This window comes from Leucopleurus acutus, assembly GCF_964270905.1.
Source record: "Leucopleurus acutus genome assembly, chromosome: 2".
Classification (NCBI taxonomy): Eukaryota; Metazoa; Chordata; class Mammalia; order Artiodactyla; family Delphinidae; genus Leucopleurus; species Leucopleurus acutus.
The window spans coordinates 126240051-126264942 of NC_139143.1; the positions used below are offsets into that span (position 1 = coordinate 126240051).

General features: G+C 35.1%; 1 protein-coding gene across 1 annotated transcript in view; it reads left to right on the forward strand.

Moving 5' to 3' along the window:
* The window catches only part of PIGK (phosphatidylinositol glycan anchor biosynthesis class K), a 143963-nt gene that overhangs the window by 59591 nt on the left and 59480 nt on the right, over positions 1-24892 (forward strand). Inside the window, exon 9 of the mRNA XM_082863410.1 lies at positions 946-1118. Coding sequence (XP_082719536.1) covers positions 946-1118 — 173 coding nt within the window. The remainder of the gene's footprint in view (positions 1-945; positions 1119-24892) is intronic.

Here is a 24892-nt window from a genome sequence, read left to right on the forward strand (position 1 = left end):
TGCTGAGTGAATGAACATGTGTCTGGGGTCAGCAGACACTTGGTCCTGTCCAAAACGTCCATACGACATTTGGCCCATGCCAAAAGGTCCTTGAAATTTGGTCTTGTCCAAGTGTTCATGAGCATATTTGGTTTATGCCAAATGGTCTTGGACAGGACCAAATATCAAGGACCTTTTGGCATGGACCAAATGTCCTGCAAAGGTCCTTGGTAATGCACTGATGTGGAATATCAGGAATAAGATTAACATAAAAAATATTGTGAGATCTGTGTAGTGGTGAAGTTGTAGTTTTCAGACTATTCTCTGGAGCACTGTAGTGTATGAGGTGCTTTGGGTTTGTAATTTTTATCATGGATAAACTAAGAAAGTTACTTGATTTATAGAATGGTTTTTGTAGATTCACAGCAGGAGGATGAAGGGGATAGCTAGTGAGCAGGCTACACTTAACTTCCTGCAATCCAGAGCAGCTCTGGTTTCATCTTTTTTACATATTGAGCTACTACGTAATATTTTATTTGAATTTAAAGTTTGAATGAAGGGTCATGATTACAAAATGTTTAAAAAATGCTCTGGTAGAGCATTCCACTGAGATGGATGTAGTTACAGAAAAAAAGCAATTCTCTTGTCATAGTGTTGCCTATGAGTTCTCATAAATAAGTGTTCAAAATAAACTTTGTAGCATATGATTTTAAAAAGTGAATGTTTTTCCGTTCCCTTGCCAGCTTCCTGTTTTATTGATAACCTATTCTAATGTCTGTAAAGCTTCTTAAGGTGTCAAGCATTACGATAGCAATGAAACTTTAATCTTTAGAACCAGTAGTTTCTTTAGGTTGGGAGAGCTTTGAAAATATATTACAGTCTACTATATTGTATTAATGGATTTAATAAAAGTTGTATGAATATGTAAGCATGTGTATTTATTATTATTGTACGTATTTTTTTCAGTTTCAGGTATGCCCCAAAAATCTGTGTGTGTCTACTCCTGGACATCGCACTGATCTTTTTCAGAGGGATCCTAAAAATGTCCTGATAACTGATTTCTTTGGAAGTGTACGGAAAGTGGAAATTACAACAGAGACTATTAGTTTGCAGCCAGATTCAGGAATCATGGAAAGCAGGTATTCATCTTAAATTATTATTTGAATAGAGTATTCTAGTCTCATGATTTGTAAACTTTTATGTAACATTATATTAAGAGATGAAAATTAGTATTTTTAAAGAAAATCACACATTTCTACCCATTCTTTATGTAGCCCCTATGCTTTTCAGATTAATGGGCAGAAACTCTAAATATCAGTGGGAAGCTAAGATCTTGAATAGGGTTATGTTGTAGCTCCAAAATATGTTTGTAGAAGTATGAGTTCAGGCTTGGTTTAAAAAGGACTAAAACTGGGACTTCCCTGGTGGCGCAGTGGTTGAGTCCGCCTGCTGATGCAGGGGACACGGGTTCGTGCCCCGGTCTGGGAAGATCCCACATGCCGCGAAGTGGCTGGGCCTGTGAGCCATGGCCGCTGGGCCTGCGTGTCTGGAGCCTGTGCTTCGCAACGGGAGAGGCCACAACAGTGAGAGCCCGTGGACCGCAAAAAAAAAAAAAAAAAAAAAAAAAGGGACTAAAACTTACACAACAATTGACTGTCTCAGAGCCATACTTTTCTGTCAGTAGAGGTATATATGATGGTTCAGAAGACCTTCATGATGGGGCAAGTATGTGAATGTTTCAAACATTATTAATACTCTCTAACAATGTGTAGGTTGTCACCTATTGCAGTAGAAGGTGTTAAATGACATGACACTGAATAGGGAAGTTGGCAGCTGGGCATTTAAAGTATAATAGGGCCCTAGGAATCTGGTAGATGCAAGGCAGATAAACATATAAAGGGGAAGTGAGTGTCAAAAGAATATAGGTGCCAAATGTATACTTCAAACTATAACACAGTGCTTGCATTTTCAGAATTTCTCTGGACTCCAGCAATCTGACTAGTTCTCTGCCACGTGTTTTGGTTCATAGAGTCTGGGTAGTTTGTGAACCTGGTTCAGTCCTATCTCTGGCTTTTGCCTAGTGTTGTATTCTATTAATCTTCAAAAGTTTATCTTTAGGATTTCTTTGGGGGCTCTTAGTTATTGATTAGGGAAGAGAATGAGAGAGAGAGGTATAAGCCAAGTACTCCCCTCTTGGGGAATGGACTGTGTATGTGTGAGTAGTGAGTGCGTGCGCACACGTGTGTGTGTGTGTGTGTGTGAGAGAGAGAGAGAGAGAGAGAGAGATTACGAGAGACTGGTTGATTTGGGGTATGTGAATTTAGAAGTATTTATAATGTTCTGCTTGTTTTCTTTTCTGTAAACATTTTTAAAGGTACAATACTTTGTTGGGATTAAATAGTGTCTCAGTTAATAGCCACTTTCTTGAACTATTTAGACGTATATTTTCCTAGCCATTAAACTTTGTTATTTGGGATTGTTTAATGCTGTCTATTGGAAACTCATACTCCAGGGAACTTTTCTGGATTGTCAAATGGCGGCATATAAATTACTTTTAATTTTGAAAATTTAAAAGATTTATGATTGAGCTTGTGAATGTTTTAGAAATAAATTTAAAAACTAGCAGTAAATTATTCCTTATGAAGATTTGAAATTGATATTATTATTAATTATTTCCTATTATTCATATTCAAAGTGTTGGATTCTTTCTTTTTCAATTTCCTGTATCTGTTGGCTTAAAAAATATTTTCTTGAGACAGCAGGTGATACCCTCAACAATATCACTTTTATTTATTATTTAAAATTTCAAATTACTTTTGTAAAATAACTAAACTATACCTTAATACTTAGCAACTGAAATTGAAATTGAGCTACTATATGTTTTTTACCAAATTCATTTTGTAATTTCCCTTGAACTTAAGCCTGTAATATACAAGATATGCCTTCTCTTAATCGTCTGAATATTGCATTAATTTCCTTTAGAGATAAGGACTATCTTTATACTTCTTCTGTGTTATTTTCTATTCTATCCACTTAACACAATATTAAATATATAATAATTGTACAATAAAAGTGATTTCAGTGGAATTCTACTGAGTTTTATTTTATGTTCTGGAAAGATGAAATTTTTGTCTCATAAAGTATCTCCATGTATTAGTTCGAAAGCAAAAATTGTTTGTGCTGATAATTATCTTCATTTATCTATAATCAAGGAGAAAATTATATTAAGCATCAAAGCCAGATACCAGGCACTGTGTTTTGTTTTTGAAGTTATTTTATATTGGAGTATAGTTGATTAACAATGTTGTGTTAGTTTCAGGTGTACAGCAATGAGCAGACACTGTTGAATTAGAGCACCCTCTAGTGTTTATAAATAAATTTTATTTAGAACGTTGCTTACAGACGGTTTCATAATTACTAATATTTGTTATCCAGTTAATTTAGGAGGATTAAGTTCCCAACATGTTCCAGGAATGGATGATAGAAATATTATCTCATTATATATAGGTGCTATTTATGTGCAAATATGAATGGCAATTGGATGTTTGTTTAGAGAAGAGTACTATATATTCTTGACAGATCAGCTATCACAAAAAACTATTTTATTAAGGAAATTATGGGCTTGAATGTATATGTATTTTTTGAAATCTTAGGTTAAAAACATCAATACAGTTACTGTTATTAAAATTGGCAGTTAAACTTTTAAGAATACTGCTTTCTACATATATTAAGAAAATAACAACTCATTTGTCCAGATTGTCCATATTTCATATTTTGTGTATTAAACTAAAGTCAGATATGATGGAGAACATTAGTACATAAAATTGACTGAAGTAGCTGTATGACATAATTGGTGTTTTGTATGTCTTCTGATATATACATATTATATGAGTAAGGTACAGTCATATAAATACTTATATTGACTAAGGTCATATCCTTACAGTCATATCCTTAGTAACAACAGTTGTTTCAGCGTATGTTTTACTTATTGTGTTTTTAATTTATTTACAAGAACAAGCGAGGTAAAATAAGGACTGATCGCAATAAGCTTGGCTTATATAACTTAATTCTAAACTGCGTTATCTGAGTGTATATAGGTTGACTTTTGATAAATATGCAAACAGCCTGCCCTCAAAGAGTTGGACTTTCTGGAATATAGTAATAAGTCCATGTCAGCGTTACTCAAAGTATGAGAGTACCCTAACTATAGATATATAGGGAAAATAGCCTTTAGCTTGAGAATGTAAAAATACAGGCACCAAAATGTAGAAGTGTAAATTCTGTAGGCATTACCTAAGAAAAAAATGGAATCTGGGACAATATGAACTGTAAATGCTCAACATTTATCTTGGTTGTTAGATGACATCTTACCTAGTCTGACTTTTGCTTTAGGTTCTAAATTGAGGCACTTGATTCTATCTATTTTTTTGTTGTAATTTTATTCTGTTATACTAGAATTTCTTTCTCTCTTTAGGCAGTCTTTAGCAACTGAAAATTTTGAATCTAGCAGGAAATTTGAGGATGGACTCTTTTCTTACAGATTTCTTATAGATAGAGGGGTGAAAATGGGCTAACAAGGTCAGTCTGTATTTTGAACACCACAGTAGGACTCTTTCAAGAGCTCGGTAAGGAAGTCCCCACCTTATATAGGAGGTCAAAGATCAGACAGTTGTTGTCACAGAGATTAGATTTTGAGCCTTTTCCATGTGCTTCATGCTTTATATAACATATTATCTAGGACGGTTGGATTGTAAATAGTAGACTCCAACATAAGCTAGCATTATTTCCTTAAAGATATTTATATATAGGTATTCTGTGTTTTATGGAACCCAAGGGCAGGCCTCAGTAAGGGCCTGGAATCAGGAACCAGAAATCAGTCAGAAATGTGGGCAGTACTCCCTCTGTCTCCCTGTTCTAGTCTTTTCTTTCTCTGCTGCTCTGAATGTAGGGGATAGAATGTGTACACACTACTCTTCTGGAAATTTATATCTGTTCTGTTCATGATAAAGCCCAGATACAGAATTAACTTGCTCATTCTCCATTTTAAGCTCCCCAGAGGGCTTCTTGATTAGCCCAGCTTGAGTACTGACCCAGCTGGGCACTAGTGGGGTCATTTAACACAAAGTCATAGCTACTGGGGGGCCCATCCCATGTGGATAAGAGGAGCCCTCCAAAAGGAAATTGGGAGCTATGCAGATACCCTCAAGGAAAAATTACATTAATCCCATTTAATTCACATAATTGCTTTATGAGGTAGGTGTAATCTTCCCATTAAATAGATGAGTGAAGTGAGGCTGAGAAAGGTTTAAGAAACCTGCCTAAAGTCCACATCTAACAAATGGTGAAATCAAGATATGAATCCAGGAATGCTTCCTACCTCTAAAAAATATATATATTATTTTATTGTTTTATAATTTACGCTGAGTTGCTTTCTTTTAAAAGTATATAAAATATACATGATAGCACAATGAATTATCAGAAAGCAACTACTCAAGTAACCACCAGAGAAAGAATTAGAACAATGTTGGTACCCTGGAAGGTTCCCCAACCCTTACACCCCTTCTCAATCTCTACCCTCTCACTCCCCCTCAAAGTTAACAGTGATCCTGTCTCTTATGGAGTTTACTTTCTTGCTCTTCATCTTAGTTACATCACCTAAACGTGTATCCCTAAACGTTATGTTTTGTTGCTCTTGCTAGTACTATGTGTTTGGAATTCATTTACGTAGTTGTATGCAGCTGTGGTTCTTTTTTTTTTTTTGAGTTTAGTAAAATTTTTAGTATATAGTTCTGAGTTTTGACAAATGCATACACTTGGATCATCACCATTGCTAATCCATCACTACAGAAATTTTCCTTATGCTCCCTTTTCTCCAGTCTCTCCCTCATATCCCACTGATCTGTTTTCTGTCCCCACAATTTTGCATTTTCCAGAATATCATATAGATAGAATCGTATATTCTGTACTCTTTTGAGTCTGGCTTCTTTTACTGCCATAATGCATGTCAGATTCATATCTGTTGTCATATGTATCAGTAGTTGGTTCTCTTTTATTGCTGTATTGGAGGACATTTGTTTTTGCCCCCTAGTTTTTGGCAATTAAATGAAGCCACTATAAATGCATACAAATATAAGTTTTCATTTCACTTGAGTAAATATAGCTAAGAGTAGGTTTGCTGGGTCACATGGAAGTGCATGTTTAACTTTATAAGAAACTTCCAAACTATTTGCCATAGTCACTGTACCATTTACATTTCCACAAATAATTGTTCCACATCCTTAATTACACTTGGTATTGTCTTTTTAATTTTAACTATTCTAATAGGCATGTAGTAATATCTCATTATGATTTTAATTTGCATACACCTGATTGCTAAGGACATTGAACATCATTTCATGTACTTTTTGGTCATTCATACATGTTTCATGACGTGCCTATTCAAGTGTTTTGCTCATTTTTTAAAAATTGGTCGTTTTCTTACTGAATTGTAAGATTTCTTTATATATTCTGGGTATAAGTCCTTTGTCAGATATCTGTAATGCAAATATTTTTTCTTAGTCTTTGGCTTGCCTATCATATTCTTTTTTTTTTTTTTTTACTATGTCATAATATTGACCTTCAGTCCAGTAATCCTCCACTGTAACAGCTCCTTTACTTTGCAGTGAAAAATGATTTGTATATTTTTTGCCTCTGAGTCCTTGTGGGATTTTTTTTTTATTCAAACAGAAAGTCACAAAAATTATAATATCCTCATCAGTTCACTCAGTCCCATGTAATTAATTTTTTTTTCATCTTGATCTTTTGTTAGCACTTTTATGAATTCATCACTTTTCCATTAGAGTTCTGAAAATGCTTATTCATTCAGTTCAGCAGTATAGTCATTTACCAGAAACCTGCACTTGTCAGTCTTTTCCATGAATTCCTTGAAGATGAAACCCTTTCATAGGAACATTTTTGTGAAAGCATCAGAGTACACCAAGAACTGTTTGTAAATGATAAAACACTTAAAAATGACCACGGTTAAAGATTTGATGAAAGTTCATAATAATGCAATTGACAAGTAAATTTAGTTATTTCTGAGATATACATTTTAAAGTAATAACTAGAATTATGACTTATAACATTACACCAGAAAATATAACATTTTTAGAAATTTCAAGTAATGTCTGAAACATTTATATTAACATATTTCCATACAAAAACCCAAAGAAAGTTTAGTATTAGTTGTTTTTTTTGTTTGTTTTTTGTTCTTTTATACTGCAGGTTCTTATTAGTCATCAGTTTTATACACATCAGTGTATACATGTCAATCCCAATCGCCCAATTCAGCACACCACCATCCCCACCCCACCGCGGTTTTCCCCCCTTGGTGTCCATACGTTTGTTCTCTACGTCTGTGTCTCAACTTCTGCCCTGCAAACCGGTTCATCTGTACCATTTTTCTAGGTTCCACATACATACGTTAATATACAATATTTGTTTTTCTCTTTCTGACTTACTTCACTCTGTATGACAGTCTGTAGATCCATCCACATCTCAACAAATGACTCAATTTCGTTCCCTTTTATGGCTGAGTAATATTTCATTGTGTATATGTACCACAACTTCTTTATCCATTCGTCTGTCGATGGGCATTTAGGTTTTTTCCATGACCTGACTATTGTAAATAGTGCTGCAATGACATTGGGTGCATGTGTCTTTTTGAATTATGGTTTTCTCTGGGAATATGCCCAGTAGTGGGATTGCTGGATCATATAGTAATTCTATTTTTAGTTTCTTAAGGAACCTCCGTACTGTTCTCCATAGTGGCTGTATCAATTTACATTCCCACCAACAGTGCAAGATGCTTCCCTTTTCTCCACACCCTCTCCAGCATTTGTTGTTTGTAGATTTTCTGATGATGCCCATTCTAACTGGTGTGAGGTGATACCTCATTGTAGTTTTGATTTGCATTTCTCTAATAATTAGTGATGTTGAGCAGCTTTTCATGTGCTTCTTGGCCATCTGTATGTCTTCTTTGGAGAAATGTCTATTTAGGTCTTATGCCCATTTTTGGATTGGGTTGTTTGTTTCTTTAATATTGAGCTGCATGAGCTGTTTATATATTTTGGAGATTAATCCTTTATCCATTGATTCATTTGTGAATATTTTCTCCCGTTCTGAGGGTTGTCTTTTCGTCTTCTTTATGGTTTCCTTTGCTGTGCAAAAGCTTTGAAGTTTTGTTAGGTCCCATTTGTTTATTTTTGTTTTTATTTCCATTACTCTAGGAAGTGGATCAAAAAAGATCTTGCTGTGATTTATGTCAAACAGTGTTCTTCCTGTGTTTTCCTCTAAGAGTTTAATAGTGTCTGGTCTTACATTTAGGTCTCGAATCCATTTTGAGTTTACTTTTGTTTATGGTGTTAGGGAGTGTTCCACCTTCATTCTTTTACATGTAGCTGTCCAGTTTTTCCAGCACCACTTATTGAAGAGACTGTCTTTTCTCCATTTATATCTTTGCCTCCTTTGTCATAGATTAGTTGACCATAGGCGCATGGGTTTATCTCTGGGCTTTCTATCTTGTTCCATTGATATATGTTTCTGTTTTTGTGCCAGTGCCATATTGTCTTGATTACTGTAGCTTTGTAGTATAGTCTGAAATCAGGGAGTCTGATTCCTCCAGCTCTGTTTTTTTCCCTCACGACTGCTTTGGCTATTCAGGGTATTTTGTGTCTCCATACAAATTTTGAGATGATTTGTTCTAGTTCTGTAAAAAATGCCATTGGTAATTTGATAGGGATTGCTTTGAATCTGTAGATTGCTTTAGGTAGTATAGTCATTTTCACAATATTGATTCTTCCAATCCAAGAACATGGTATATCTCTCCATCTGTTGGTATATCATCTTTAATTTCTTTCATCAGTGTCTTATAGTTTTCTTCATACAGGTCTTTTGCTTCCTTAGGTACGTTTATTCCTAGGTATTTTATCCTTTTTGTTGCAATGGTAAAATGGGAGTGTTTCCATAATTTCTCTTTCAGATTTTTCATCATTAGTGTATAGGAATGCAAGAGGTTTCTGTGCATTAATTTTATATCCTGCAACTTTACCAACTTCATTGATTAGCTCTAGTAATTTTCTGGTGGCATCTTTAGTATTCTCTATGTATAGTATCATGTCATCTGCAAACAGTGACAGTTTTACTTGTTCTTTTCCAATTTGTATTCCTTTTATTTCTTTTTCTTCTCTGATTGCCGTGGCTAGAACTTCCAAAACTACGTTGAATAATAGTGGTGAGAGTGGACATCCTTGTCTCATTCCTGATCTTAGAGGAAATGCTTTCAGTTTTTCACCATTGAGAATGATGTTTGCTGTGGGTTTGTCACATATGGCCTTTATTATGTTGAAGTAGTTTCCCTCTGTGCCCACTTTCTGGAGAGTTTTTATCATAAATGGGTGTTGAATTTTGTCAAAAGTTTTTTCTGTATCTATTGAGATGATCATATGGTTTTTATTCTTTAATTTGTTAATATGGTGTGTCACATTGATTGACTTGCAGATATTGAAGAATCCTTGCATCACTGGCATAAATCCCTCTTGATCATGGTGTATGATCCTTTTAATGTGTTGTTGGATTCTGTTTGCTAGTATTTTGTTGAGGACTTTTGCATCTAAATTCATCAGTGATATTGGTCTGTAATTTTCTTTTTTTTTAGTATCTTTGTCTGGTTTTGGTATCAGCGTGATGGTGGCCTCATAGAAGGAGTTTGGGGGTGTTCCTTCCTCTGCAATTTTTGGAAGAGTTTGAGAAGGATGGGTGTTAGCTCTTCTCTAAATATTTGATAGAATTCACCTGTGAGACATCTGGTCCTGGACTTCTGTTTGTTGGAAGATTTTTAATTACATTTTCAATTTCATTACTTGTGATTGGTCTGTTCATATTTTCTGTTTCTTCCTGGTTTAGTCTTGGAAGGTTATACCTTTCTAAGAATTTGTCCATTTCTTCCAGGTTGTCCATTTTATTGGCACAGAGTTGCTTGTAGTAGTCTCTTAGCATGCTTTGTATTTCTGTGGTGTCTGTTGTAACTTCTCCTTTTTCATTTCTAATTTTATTGATTTGAGTCCTCTCCCTCTTTTTCTTGATGAGTCTGGCTAATGGTTTATCACTTTTGTTTATCTTCTCAAAGAACCAGCTTTTAGTTTATTCCTTGCTATTGTTTTCTTTATTTCTATTTCATTTATTTCTGCTCTGATCTTTATGATTTCTTTCCTTCTACTAACTTTGGGTTTTGTTTCTTCTTCTTTCTCTAGTTCCTTTAGGTGTAAGGTTAGATTGTTTACTTGGAATTTTTCTTGTTTCTTGAGGTAGGCTTGTATACCTGTAAACTTCCCTCTTAGAACTGCTTTTGCTGCATACCATAGGTTTTGGATCATCATGTTTTCATTGTCATTTGTCGCTAGGTATTTTTTGATTTTCCTGTTTGATTTCTTCAGTGATCTCTTGGTTATTTAGTAATGTATTGTTTAGCCTCCATGTGTTTGTGTTTTTTACGTTTTTCTCCCTGTAATTCATTTCTAATCTCAGCGTTGTGGTCAGAAAAGATGCTTGATATAATTTCAATTTTCTTAAATTTATTGAAGCTTGATTTGTGACCCAAGATGTGATCTATCCTGGAGAACGTTCTGTGAGTACTTGAGAAGAAACTGTAATCTGCTGTTTTTGAATGGAATGTCCTATAAATATCAATTAAATCTACATGGTCTGTTGTGTCATTTAAAGCTTCTGTTTCCTTATTTATTTACATTTTAGATGATCTGTCCATTGTTGTAAGTGAGGTGTTAAAGTCCCCCACTATTATTATGTTACTGTCGATTTTCTCTTTTATAGCTGTTAGCAGTTGCCTTATGTATTGAGGTGCTTCGATGTTGGGTGAATGTATATTTATAATTGTTATATCTTCTTCTTGGATTGATCCCTTGATCATTATGTAGTGTCCTTCTTTGTCTCTTGTAACATTCTTTATTTTAAAGTCTATTTTATCTGATGAGTATAGCTTCTCCAGCTTTCTTTTGATTTCCCTTTGCATGGAATATCTTTTTCCATCCTCCCACTTTCAGTCTGTATGTGTCCCTAGGTCTGAAGTGGGTCTCTTACAGACAGCGTATATATGGGTCTTGTTTTTGTATCCATTCAGCAAGCCTGTGTCTTTTGGTTGGAGCATTTAATCCATTCACGTTTAAGGTAATTTTCGATATGTATTTTCCTATGACCATTTTCTTAATTGTTTTGGTTTGTTTTTGTAGCCTATTTTCTTCTCTTGTGTTTCCCACTTAGAGAAGTTCCTTTAGCATTTGTTGTAGAGCTGGTTTGGTAGTGCTGAATTCTCTTAGCCTTTGCTTGTCTGTAAAGCTTTTGATTTCTCCATCAAATCTGAATGAGATCCTTGCCGGGTAGAGTAATCATGGTTGTAGTTTCTTCCCTTTCCTCTCTTTAAGTATATCATGCCACTCCCTTCTGGCTTGTAGAGTTTCTGCTGAGAAATCAGCTGTTAACCTTATGGGAGTTCGCTTGTATGTTATTTTTCGTTTTTCCCTTGCTGCTTTCAGTAATTTTTCTTTGTCTTTAATTTTTGCCCATTTGATTACTATGTGTCTTGATGTGTTTCTCCTTGGGTTTATCGTGTATGGGACTCGCTGCGCTTCCTGGACTTGGGTGGCTATTTCCTTTCCCATGTTAAGGAAGTTTTCGACTATAATCTCTTCAGATATTTTCTCGGGTCCTTTCTGTCTCTCTTCTTCTTCTGGGACTCCTATAATGCGAATGTTGTTGCATTTAATGTTGTCCCAGAGGTCTCTTAGACTGTTTTCATTTCTTTTCATTCTTTTTTCTTTATTCTGTTCCGTAGCAGTGAATTCCACCATTCTGTCTTCCAGGTCACTTATCTGTTCTTCTGCCTCATTTATTCTGCTATTGATTCTTCTAGTGTAGTTTTCATTTCAGTTATTGTATTGTTCATCTCTGTTTGTTTGTTCTTTAATTCTTCTAGGTCTTTGTTAAACATTTCTTGCATCTTCTCGATCTTTGCCTCCATTATTTTTCTGAGGTCCTGGGTCATCTTCAGTATCATTATTCTGAATTCTTTTTCTGGAAGGTTGCCTATCTCCACTTCATTTAGTTGTTTTTCTGAGGTTTTATCTTGTTCCTTCATCTGGTACATAGCCCTCTGCCTTTTCATCTTGTCTCTCTTTCTGTGAATGTGGATTTTGTTCCACAGGCTGCAGGGTTGTAGTTCTTCTTGCTTCTGCTCTCTGCCCTCTGGTGGATGAGGCTATCTAAGAGGCTTGATGGGAGGGACTGGTGGTGGGTAGAGCTGACTGTTTCTCTGGTGGGCAGAGCTCAGTAAAACTTTAATCCACTTGACTTTTGATGGGTGGGGCTGTGTTCCCTCCCTGTTGCTTGTTTGGCCTGAGGCAACCCAACACTGGAGCCTACCTGGGCTCCTTGGTGGGGCTAATGACAGACTCTGGGAGGGCTCACACCAAGGAGCACCTCCCAGAACTTCTGCTGCCAGTGTCCCCGTACCCAGGGTGAGCCACAGCCACCACCACCCCCTGTCTCTGCAGGTTACCCTCCAACACCAGCAGGTAGGTCTGGTGGGGTCACTGCTCCTTCCCCTGGGTCCCAATGCACACACTACTTTGTGTGTTCCCTCCAAGAGTGGAGTCTCTGTTTCCCCCAGTCCTGTCGAAGTCCTGCAATCAATTCCCACTAGGCTTCAAAATCTGATTCTCTAGGAATTCCTCCTCCTGTTGCTGGACCCCAGGTTGGGAAGCCTGACGTGGGGCTCAGAACCTTCACTCCAGTGGGTGGACTTCTGTGGTATAAGTGTTCTCCAGTCTGTGAGTCACCCACCCAGCAGTTATGGGATTTGATTTTACTGTGATTGTGCCCCTCCTACCATCTCATTGTGGCTTCTCCTTTGTCTTTGGATGTGGGGTATCTTCTTTGGTGAGCTCCAGTGTCTTCCCGTCGATGATTGTCCAGCAGCTAGTTGTGATTCTGATGCTCTCGCAAGAGGGAGTGAGAGTACATCCTTCTACTCCGCCATCTTGGTTCCTCTCTCTTGCCTGTCATATTCTTAATGTCTTTTTTTGACGAGTAGGAGATTTAATATTGATGAAGTTCATTTATCACTTTTTCTTTATGCTTAATGCCCTTTGTACAAGATTTTAAAGCTAAATCAAGGTCATAAAGACTTTCCTTTATTTTCTTCTAGAAGTTTTATACTTTTACCTTTTAAATTTAGGCCTATGATTTATTTTGAATTAATTTTTGAGTATAGTGTTAGGTAGGGGTTGAGGTTCATTTTTTTCCATATGGATATCTAGTTATTGCAGCACCATATATTGAAAAGATTGAATTTCTTATTGCATTATGTTGGTGCCTTTGTCAAAAATCACATGACCATGTATATATGTGTGGGTCTGTTTCTGGATTGTACTCTGTTGCATTGAACTGTGTCTCGTTTATACCAGTATTGCACTGTCTTGATTATTTTAGAATTATAATGTCTTGAAATAAGATTGTATAAGTCCTACAAATCAATTTTTGTTTTTTAAAGGTTCTTTTGACTATTCTAGATCCTTTGTTTCCATATAAATTTTAGAATCAGCCTATTTCTAAAAAAAAAAAAACCTACTGGAATTTTGATTGGAATTGGATTGACTCCATGTATTAATTTGTATAGACAAATTGTTAAGGAGTATAGACACCTTAACAAAATTGAGTCCTCTATCCATGAACGTATCTCTACATTTATCTAGATCTCCTATAATTTCTCTCTGCATTGTTTTATAGTTTTCAGTGTAGAGGTCTTCCACCCTTTTCATTAAATTTATTCCTAAGTATTTTTGTTTTTCATGCTATTTTTAAGTGATATTTAAAAAAATTTTAAGTATTTTTTTAAAGTATTTTTAAGTGATATTTAAAAAATTTATTTTCCATTTGTTGCTCAAATATAGAAGTACAATTAATTTTTATATTGACTGTATTCTGGGATTTTTATTGATTCTGGTATTGATCAACTCAATCACAATCAAAATCCCAGCAGGCTTTTTTCTGTAGAGATTGACAGACTGATTCTAAAATTTATATGGAAATGTAAAAGACCTACTATAGTATTTATCATTTATCATTGAACATATGAATTCTAGTCTCTATTTATAATGTTTACTAAGAAATTAAATCGAATTTAAATGTACAAGTTGAAACATGTGTTTTGAAATTGGCCAAAATAGATTGTGAGGAATGTGAAACTTTGTGATCAAACAATTCGCTGAAAATTGTTCATAGTAAGTTGATATGATTATGAAACTTTATGAACCAAAGATTTGTCAAAATGGCTCAAACAGTAGTTGATAGGATTTCTCCCCTACTATTCTACATATTTTTCAAAGTGATTAATTTACTCATTGGCATAATTCTATATTACCTTAGGCATGTTATTTGGCCTTTTTTTTTTTTTTTTTTTTGCGGTACGGAGGCCTCTCACTGTTGTGGCCTCTCCCATTGCGGAGCACAGGCTCCGGATGCGCAGGCTCAGCGGCCATGACTCACAGGCCCAGCCGCTGCACAGTGTGTGGGATCTTCCTGGACCGGGGAACGCACCCGTGTCCCCTGTATCGGCAGGCGGACTCTCAACCACTGCGCCACCATGGAAGCCCCTGTGACTCTTTTAATCTCCTCACTAATTATAATATTGTTGCCTTGTCCCACTAAATTAAGGTTTAATGTCCTAAATGAGTTAAATCAACTTAATGTCTATTATCTGATGTTATGGAGGGTATTACAGAATAATAATCAAAGGCAGGGTCATTGGAATCAGTCTGCTTCTGAATTCAGAGCCTCTGCCATTTACTAGCTGTGTGCCTCAGGCAAACCACTTGATTTCTTTGATTCTCAGTTTCTTCATCTGTAAAACTGGAATAATCATTCCACTTTATAAGGTTATTAAGAGAATTAATCTCCATTTTGCTCATAAATCTCTTCTAGAAGTGCTCAAATACAGTAATCAATAAATGTTAACATTATTGAGAGAATATATCACATATACTGATAAACATTATTGCTAGAATTCTATTTTTAGTGTATTTTTTGTCATTTGTAAAAACTATTCTGCTTTTGTTAATCTAGTATTAGAAAGGAGGGATTTCATATCTGGAGGTTTGTCATTTGGAGAAGTGCTGTAAAGAATTGGGAAATTGTGTTTTACCAGAAGGTGGCAGTAGAATTACATATTTGTACATATGGAAGTTTTTTTTTTTTTTTTTAATGCTATAGATTGGGGTAGGTTGTACTTTCAAATAAATCACGGTATTTGTTTCTTTAGACCATTGACAGGAGGAAAAGACTTGATATTGAATTGTCAGTTTAAAAAAGTATGGTAAAAAAATTCTCTCTGTATGTAAGTTGCCTTGCTTTAGTAAACGTAGTTATATGGAATTTTGGCTATAAACTAGGTAAATCTACAGGATCTTTCTGAATTGCTACTTTTCTGGCATATTTTTAGGAATTAATTTATATGTTATAAAGTACTTAATAAATTAAAGGGTCAGAAAAAGTCTTAAGATGTTTGTGAAGATAATGATTAATAATAAGGATAAAACAGTTCTTATTTATAATTTATCAGTGGGGAAAAACTGGATTCAGTTTTTTAACAATTGATTTATATACAGCACTTTAGGATTGAAGCTGTTAAGTAAAGCAAGAGGCAGAAGACATTTACATTAATAATATAAATCTGTAATCCCATTTCAAAAATTGCCACTTTTGTTGAAATCATGGTATACCTTGTTACATGGTTTCCAAATATTCTACAGGTGAGGTATTGCCTAATTGTCCCTTCTGGTGCTACATGGAACCTTTAAGGCAGTCTTACATAGGTACAAAGAGTATGGAGATGAATGGACTTGTATTCAAGTTTTGGTTTGGTCCCTGGCTTTACATCTTAAAGCACATTACTTTATCTGTAGAAGGGTGATCTACCTTCAGAGTTATTTTGAGGATTGGGGATAATGTATATAAAATGAGCATACTTTGTTAATGACTTTTTAAGAGTGTACCATGTAAAACTCATCACAGCCATACTGATGTCTCTTCTCCAGTGCAAAAGATACAGTGGAAGTGTTGCCATCTTTATTTGATGTACTATAGCTCTGTTTATATAGCTTGATTTGCATTTTTACCTGCCATGCCACATTTTGCCCATATGACAGGAATTATTGTCAGGTTGGCCTTCCTATACTTACTCACGTAGTTGATTTTTTAAAAACTCTATTTTAGACTGTACTGTATGCTTATTTCATTGTGTTTTTATCTTACCAATAATTATAAGTACTAGTTCATTATTGCAGTCTACTAGTCTTTCAGTACACTTATTCTGATATCATAATATTAGTATATCTGTAGGTTTTATTGTGGGGGAAAAATGAAACTGGTAAGGGACAGAGCCATGAGGTCTTTACTAGCAATATCCTCATGATTGATACTAATTTTGTGGCACAGCTATTAAGTTTATTAGACTACTGTGATTTTTCTCAGGGGTATTGGATGATCTGACATTTCATGACAATTTTTTTTTTTTTTTTGCGGTACGCGGGCCTCTCACTGCTGTGGCCTTTCCCGTTGTGGAGCACAGGCTCCGGACGCACAGGCTCAGCGGCCATGGCTCACGGGCCCAGCCGCTCCGCGGCATGTGGGATCTTCCCGGACCAGGGCACGAGCCCGTGTCCCCTGCATCGGCAGGCGGACTCTCAACCACTGCGCCACGAGGGAAGCCTGACAATTTTTTTTTTTTTAAATAAAGCCAAACTATACCTAAAAACTGCAAGTAAAGTCATTTATGTGATTTTTCATTAAATTGGTATAACTTAGTAAATATTATTTATTTTTTTTGTAAATGTAATAGATTTCCTACAAAGTGGCAAAAAATTAAGAATGCTTATTTCAAAATTGATTTTCTCATAAAAATGAAAAGCAGGAGACTTAAAAAAAATCGTTTGGTTTTTGATTGTGTTCTGGTAATATAAATAGTACTTTAATATTTATGTGAGAAAGGGAACATATTCTATTTCTTCATGAAACAAACATTTATGGACAATTTTCATTTGAGCTACAGATTACATTAATCTATTCAACGTTGACTAACTCTATTATTCTTCATCTTTGTTTCAAATTCACGTACATGAAGTTCTTGTCTTATTCAGTAATATTCCAGACTTTGCGCTTTCTTTAGTTTGATGAAATTGTCATATGTTATTCTGAAAGTACTTTCACTAAGAGAAGCATGCAAGTTGATATTGTTAGGGAATATCTTTTTTCAGTGAAATTGGTCAACCTCATTTTAACTTCAATATTAAGAGCCTTTCTTTGTTCTTCATCTGATGGGATCAGTTTCTAATGTTAATATTTTCTAGTATGATTTCTCAAAAGTGAAAAACAAATGAAAATTAATGAAATACAAGAGTTCAGAGGATATGATCTCAGAATATCTGAATTTGTCACATGATAGATGCTGGCTGAGAATTACTTTGCACCACACTGAGTAGTGGATAGATATAGCTTAAATGGCCTGAACGACTTTGCCAGTGGTGAACAATTTAAACTAGGTTGTATTAAAATTAGTGCTATATATAATTATTATTTTTTTTTGTGGCACGTGGGCCTCTCACTGTTGTGGCCTCTCCCATTGCGGAGCACAGGCTCCGGATGCACAGGCTCAGCGGCCATGACTCACGGGCCTAGCCGCTGCACAGCGTGTGGGATCTTCCTGGACCGGGGCACGAACCCGTGTCCCCTACATCGGCAGGCGGACTCTCAACCACTGCGCCACCAGGGAAGCCCTATATATAATTTTTAATATGTTTATTTTGTTATACCAAATATATGTGTATTAAGAGTATGATCTTGAGAGATGGAGTAGGAACATAGTATTTTAGATTTCTATTAGATAATTTAAGGATTGCATGCTTTAGGAAGAGTATTTTGCACTTTTGCTTTAAGGTACTGAGATAGGTAACAATGAGTTATATGATTAGACCTAAATTATCAGTATAGGCAATCTCTGGCTTGGAGATGTCACCCCAGTTTCTGTTGCTTGCAGTAGGAGTTGTAATTGCTCTAATTGCTTTGCATAAACATGATGTATACATTTAAAATCTTAATATTCAACGTTAGGGAAAGCTCTAACTTATGCTTTAAAAATAACTGATACTCATAATGATTTCTATTTAGTGTGCTAAAACACTGTAATACGTATCATCTAAATCAATGAAAATGATTAAAATACATCTTGTATGCTTTTAATGTTAAGGGTAGTTTTTTTTTTTCCCTAACTCTTAGAAAATTAGGCACAATAAAACCTTGAGTATCCAGAAATTAGGTAACTTCTAACAATAAAGAATACATGAAAGTTGCCAATGAGTTGGCTCTGAATATGAGAAATTCCGTTTTTACCTTAGATGTAGAAACACAATCTGACTTCAAAGGCCTTTGGCATTCATAGTTTGAAATTTCATCAGAAGGAAACTTTCTCAATAAAAGAATACCCTATAATATTCAGAAATAGATATAACATTGCACTTTTTCCAGGACAAGAAATTAATATAAATGAGTTAGAGAGGTGGTTTGAAGTTAACAGTAAGGAACAATCATTTGACTTCACTTTCGGAATTGTTGCTGACTAGATGTTTCTGAAAAACTCCTCTGTTATAAAAAACCTAGAAGCTCTATAAATTACAAAAAAAAAATCACTTTTAAACACATAACTGAGCTACCAAGAAAGTAGTTGTGTGGAGGCAAACACCATTGTTTGATGAATGGCATTTCTGGCTTTTCGCAGATTGAACTAGAACTGTTGGCACCTCCTTATTAAAGAAAAGGGGCTTACAGGTTCAACTTCCCATGTTTTTAGATAGTCACAGCTGGTGTTCCAAACATGCACATTCCCTAAACAGCTGGCAACAAGTTCAGATTCTTTGTCTCCCTTTGCAAGGCCTGCTTAGCCTTACTATAAAAAGAGTATCATTGGGCTGGGTTGCTTTCCTAGAGCCAATCTATGATGTGTCCAGTGCACCTTAATCCAAACATGCCTTTTCAGAGGACCATGTGCTTTATCCTGCTGCAGGCTTTTTTTATCTGTGAGGCAGAAAGTATTTGCAGGAGCCCACTGCTAAACAGCGGCTCTCAGTAGAAAGCTCCACTTTCTTCAATGATAGGGAAATCTCTTGGAGAAAACTTTGGATTTAAGGAGCTAAAATCCAAGTGGTAAGTAAACATAGAAGGCAGGGCTCCCTATAATTACTGCTATAGAAATCTAGAATTCTCAGTTACCATTGTTTTGTGTGAGGGTCAAGACAAAAGGCTGCGGGTCCATTTGTGGATAGGTGGGCTTAAGAAAATAACTGTCAGCTTAAAATTGATTACCCAGCTAAACTATGGTTAAAGAATGAACAAAAATAAGGACATTTTCACATATAAAAAAGCTGAGAGTATTTTGAATCAGTACACGCTTACTTAACATCTAAAGGGATCACTTCTTGAAGAAGGCAAAGGAGCCAGAAGAGAGAGGTCTGATTACAAATTAGTGAAAATGTGGGTAAATTTAAGCAAAAACTGAGTATATTTTATAATTATGATAGTAGTGATGATGATAATTATTTGAAGGAGTAAGATAAATCAAAGTACTAATGTTTTTAATAGCAATATTATGTAGAAAGGAGAAGAAGTCATTGGTTTTAAAGAATTCTGAGGTTTTTTTGATGGGGGGAAGAAGAAGAGTAAGTTTTAGTAGCTATGGACAGTAAGGTAAGTATGCATTTTACATTTTAAGAAGGACCACTGAATGACTAGAAACAGAAGAAATAAGATTAAAAAAACAGTGCAGGAGAAAAAATGGAATTAGAAAACATCAGTGAGGAGGCAGCAAAGGAGTGAAGGTGAAACGGAAAAAACAGGAAGAGTAGAAATTGCAAAGTAAGAAGGCAAATAATTATGTTGCTTACAACAGAAAATTTAAGTGAATTAATCTTAGTTTAAAACAGAGATCATCAAATTAGGATAAAAAGAAATCTAACTACAGACAAAAAACCTAATAACATTGCATACTGAAAATCAAAAGATTACCAGATAACTGCTAACAAAAAGAAAGCTTGTATAGTTATGTTAATATTAGATAAAATAGACTTCAGGAAAGAGTATTACTAAGCATAATGAGGGCAACTAATGGTCAAAGGTTTAACTCATCAGGAAGATAAAAGCATGTTAAGCTTTTAATTACCTAATAACATAGCCACAATATATATTTTTAAAATTTATATACTTAAAAAAGAGTTTGATAAATTCACAATTGTAGTAGAAGATTTCAGTGTCACATCAGAAATTGCTAAAAGATTCCCCCAAATGTTTTGAAATTGAAGATATAAGCAACACGATTCAGTGATGGATTCCACAATTAGAGAATAAACATTCTTCTCAAGCCCAAACATAATGATTTAAAAAAATGGACTCATAGTTGGCCAAAAATCACATCTTAACAACTGTGAAGTGTTTGTAATCTTATGGAGCATTTTTTTCTGATCACAATATAATTGTTAAAATCAATAACAAAAAAAGTTTATTTTATGTATTTTATTGTTTAAAATATATATGTGTGGAAAGTTAAAAACACACTTTGAGTTATTCTTGGAATAAATAAAAATAACAATGGAAATTTTAAAAATACTTAGAATTGAGTGATAATAAAAAAAATGTTTTTAATATTTTATTTTAAAAAATTTATTTATTTTTGGCTGCACTGGTCTTTGTTGCTGCATGCAGGCTTTCTCTAGTTGCGGTGAGCGGGGGCTACTCTTCGTTGTGGTGTGCAGGCTTCTCATTGCAGTGGCTTCTCTTGTTGTGGAGCGTGGGCTCTAGGCGCGTGAGCTTCAGTAGTTGTGGCATGCAGGCTCAGTAGTTGTGGCTCATGGGCTCTAGAGCGCAGGCTGAGTAGTTGTTGCACACCGGCTTAGTTGCTCTGCGGCATGTGGGATGTTCCCGGACCAGGGCTCAAACCTGTGTCCCCTGCATTGGCAGGCAGATTCTTAACCACTGCGCCACCAGGGAAGTCCTGAAAATTTTAAATATCAAAAGTAGTAGGATATAGTTTCTGATTCTGGAATGATGAAATAATTTGCAATAGGTTTATGATCCCACTAAGAACAATTGGAAAAGCCAGACAAAAATAACATTTTTAAAGATTTCAGAAGCAATGTGGACTGAGAAGGTAAAAATCTAGATTTGGGAGAACTTCTCAGAGATGAACTGAAAATCTATAGCCACTTTTCCACTGAGTTAATTTACTGATTCTGGGAGTAAGCCAAAGGTTGAGAATCTGGGTTTGGTGCAGGCGGTGGGTCATGCATTGCTTGTAGATAGAGAAATCAGCAAAAATTTTGGTGATTGTGTGAGGCTAGAGTGGCACAATTGTCACTCAATCAGAAATCAGTTTCCCTTTCAAGATATTTGCCTCAATCACATGACCAGTTTCCTTTTCAAAATATTTGCCAAATTCTGAAGCTAAAGGAAAGCTAACTGCTAAGCAGAAAACTTCTGAAAACAAAAGCTGAATTTACTAGTCTTGCAATTTCTGAAGTGATAGAGATCTTCAGGATGTGAGTCTGAAGAATATGCCAGGTCAGAGTTGACAGTCCTGGAGATGGTGGTGAACTGACACTGACATTTTCCAGCTACATTCCCTTTGGATACACTTGCTGATTCTGAGTGCAGCAAGAGCAAAGATCAGCACACTATAGCCCATGGGCCAGGTCTGGCCTGCTGCCTGTTTTGTAAATAAAATTTTTTTTGGAAAACAGACAGAATCATTCCTTTATTCATTTACATATTGTCTGTGGCTGCTTTCATGCTATAATGGCAGAGTTGACTACTTGTGATAAAGACTATTCCGCCAGAAAGCCTAAAATAGTTACTATCTGGCCCTTTACAGAAAAACGTTGTTCACCTCTGTATTAGAGGAATCTGGGCTTGGCCTCTGATAGAGGGTCACTAATGAGGACAGAGTGACCATTACAGCTTGTGGCAATTCAGTGGGGCTGCAGTGCCTAATTCTGAAGCTATGCAGGACAACAGGACAAAGATCTAAGCCAGAAACCTCTGAAAAGCATAGTGGAATTTTCTGCATTTTGTCTGTGTTGAGGGGACAAAGACCTGCCAGGCTTCAATTTAAAATCTTGAAGGGCCTCACCATAAAAATAGGGTTAAATTAAAGATTGAATTGAGTTTTGTCAAAATTGTAAGGCAGTCTTAATTCAGCTCAGTCCCTGATTGAATGGAAGTGATCAGACCACCACTCTCTAAATGCCTAGCAGAACATTTAGATGGATCTTCTCAGATGGAAAAGTATTGTCAGTAGGTTTGTTTTTTTCCTTTAAACAATTGTGCACTGTGTCCTGTACACAATCAATAAAAAATTACTTGATGCATAAAAGGGAGAACATTATGACTCTATTACCAAGAGAAAAACATAAACAAAACAGAATATAGAAGCAGACCTAGAAGTGATTCAGAACTTGGAGTTAGTAGAAAATAGCCTTAAAATACCTATTTTTAATATGTTCAAGAAAATAGGGAAAAAAATTCTTGAAAACAGATGAAAAGTTAGGGAATTCACCAGAGAATATAAGTATGTCTAAAACATTGAAGTGAACGTTCTAGAATTGAAAAATATAACATCTGAATTGAAGAACTCAGTGAATGGCTTAACATCAAATTGGATACATCAGAAAACAGCATTAGTGTACTTAAGGCAATTCGATAGAAAAAAATCCAAGCTGAAGCACAGAAAGAAAGAAAAGAAGGAAGGAGGGAAGTGTATTTAAGGCAATTCGATAGAAAAAAATGCAAGCTGAAGCACAGAAAGAAAGAAAAGAAGGAAGGAGGGAAGGAAGGAAGGAAGGGAGGGAGGGAGGAAGGAAGGAAAGGAGGGAGGGAGGGAGGAAGGAAGGAGAGTAAGGGATGTTATTAGAGTCAGTAAAATGATGTAATGTGTGTAAATAGTGTCTTAAACTAGAGGACAGATTGAAAATAAGGAAGCAACAATACATAAAGAGATAATGAGCAAAACTAATGAAACATATTAAACACATCAGATTCAATTAATTCTACTAATCCCAAGCAGGCTGAATATGAAGGAAACCACATCATAGTCCAAATGCTGGAAAATCATAGACAAAGAGAAAAATCTTAAAAGCCCACCAGAGAAGAAAATGCACAGTACCTTTAATACTGACATAAACAGTGGAAGCCATAAAACAGTAGAATGACATGTTTAAAGTGCTGAAAGAAAGAAAACTTCTAACCTATAATTCTATACACAGCAAAAATATCTTCTAAAAATGAAGGTGAAATACAGATGTTTTCAGACAAAACAATTTGTTGCCAGTGCACCTGAACTAAAATAAAAACTAAATGGAGTTCTTCAGCCAGAAATAAAATGATCCTAATGGGAAACACAGAAATTCAGTAAGGAATGAAAAGAACCAGAATAGGCATATGTATCATTTAAGATAATTGAATATTAATGGGGCAAAAACCAAAAATAATTTCATGTTGAGTTAAACAATGTTTGTATAATTAAAATATATGGCAACAACAGTGCAAAAGGCAGAATTAGGATAAATGGAATCAAAGTGTTGCAAAATACTGTTCTTATTGGAGAAATGATAAATGTGATACATTTGATTAGATTAACAAGTCAAAGTTTGATGTTATAATTTCCAAGGTAACCACTATAATAATGGTAAATATATGTGTAATTACCATGTTAATAGAGAAAAAAAAGATTAATAAAATATTTGGTTAATTCAAAAGAAAAAGGAACATCAAATAGATGGGAAATAGAAAATAGATAGTAATAATAAATCCAATTGTATCAATGACTAAATTAAATATAATTAGACCAAATACCCTCTGTGAAAGAGTAAGGTCATCATACTAAATTCGAAAGAAAACCCCAAAATGTGCTGTTTACATGATGCATTTTCTATATAAGTCTATAAAAATCACTTGGAATGTGGCTGAAGTAATACTTACCAGGGATTTAGGAAAAAAGTAAGTAAAAGAAATAAATTAAGCCTTCAAGTAAAAGAATTTGCTTTTTTATCAATTGTAAAAAATATGTATCTTCTGTCAACAAACTTCAAACAGCAATAGGCTTAGATAGTTTTTACCTGTGACATTTACCAAACATGTGGAGCTGACATATGAACAGAATAAACAAAGAAAGCATGCTACCTAACTCATTTGGTGGAACTAGTTGATTTTGAAACCAAAACTAGACAAGGAGAGTATGAAAAAATAATAGAGCCAACCTCTTTATGATCACAGATGTACCAATCTTAAATAAAATCCAAATCAAATCCAGTAATGTAAAAATAAAAATACTTCATGACCAAATAGAAGTTATCTTAAAATTGCAGGAATGATTTAGGGTTAGAAAATATATTAATGTATTTCATCATATCACTACATTAAATGAGAAATATTTTGTAATTGTTTCAGTAGATGAGAGAAAGCATCTGATTAAAATTTATCAATCATTAATGATGAAAAAAAGCAACATGGCTTAGCAAACTAGAAATAAAAGAGAGCTGCCTTGACTTAATAAAGGCCATGTATCTAAAATGAGCAGAAAACATTATAGTTTAGGGTGAATCTTTAGCAGCATCTCAATGAAAGTCAGACAAGATAAGGATGCATACTATATTTCCATCTATTCATCATTGCACAAGAAGTCCCAACTAATGCGAGAAGACAAGGGAAAAATAGGAGGCATAAGAACCAGGAAGAGGCAAACTTTCCCTGTTTTTTTAACAGACCATGT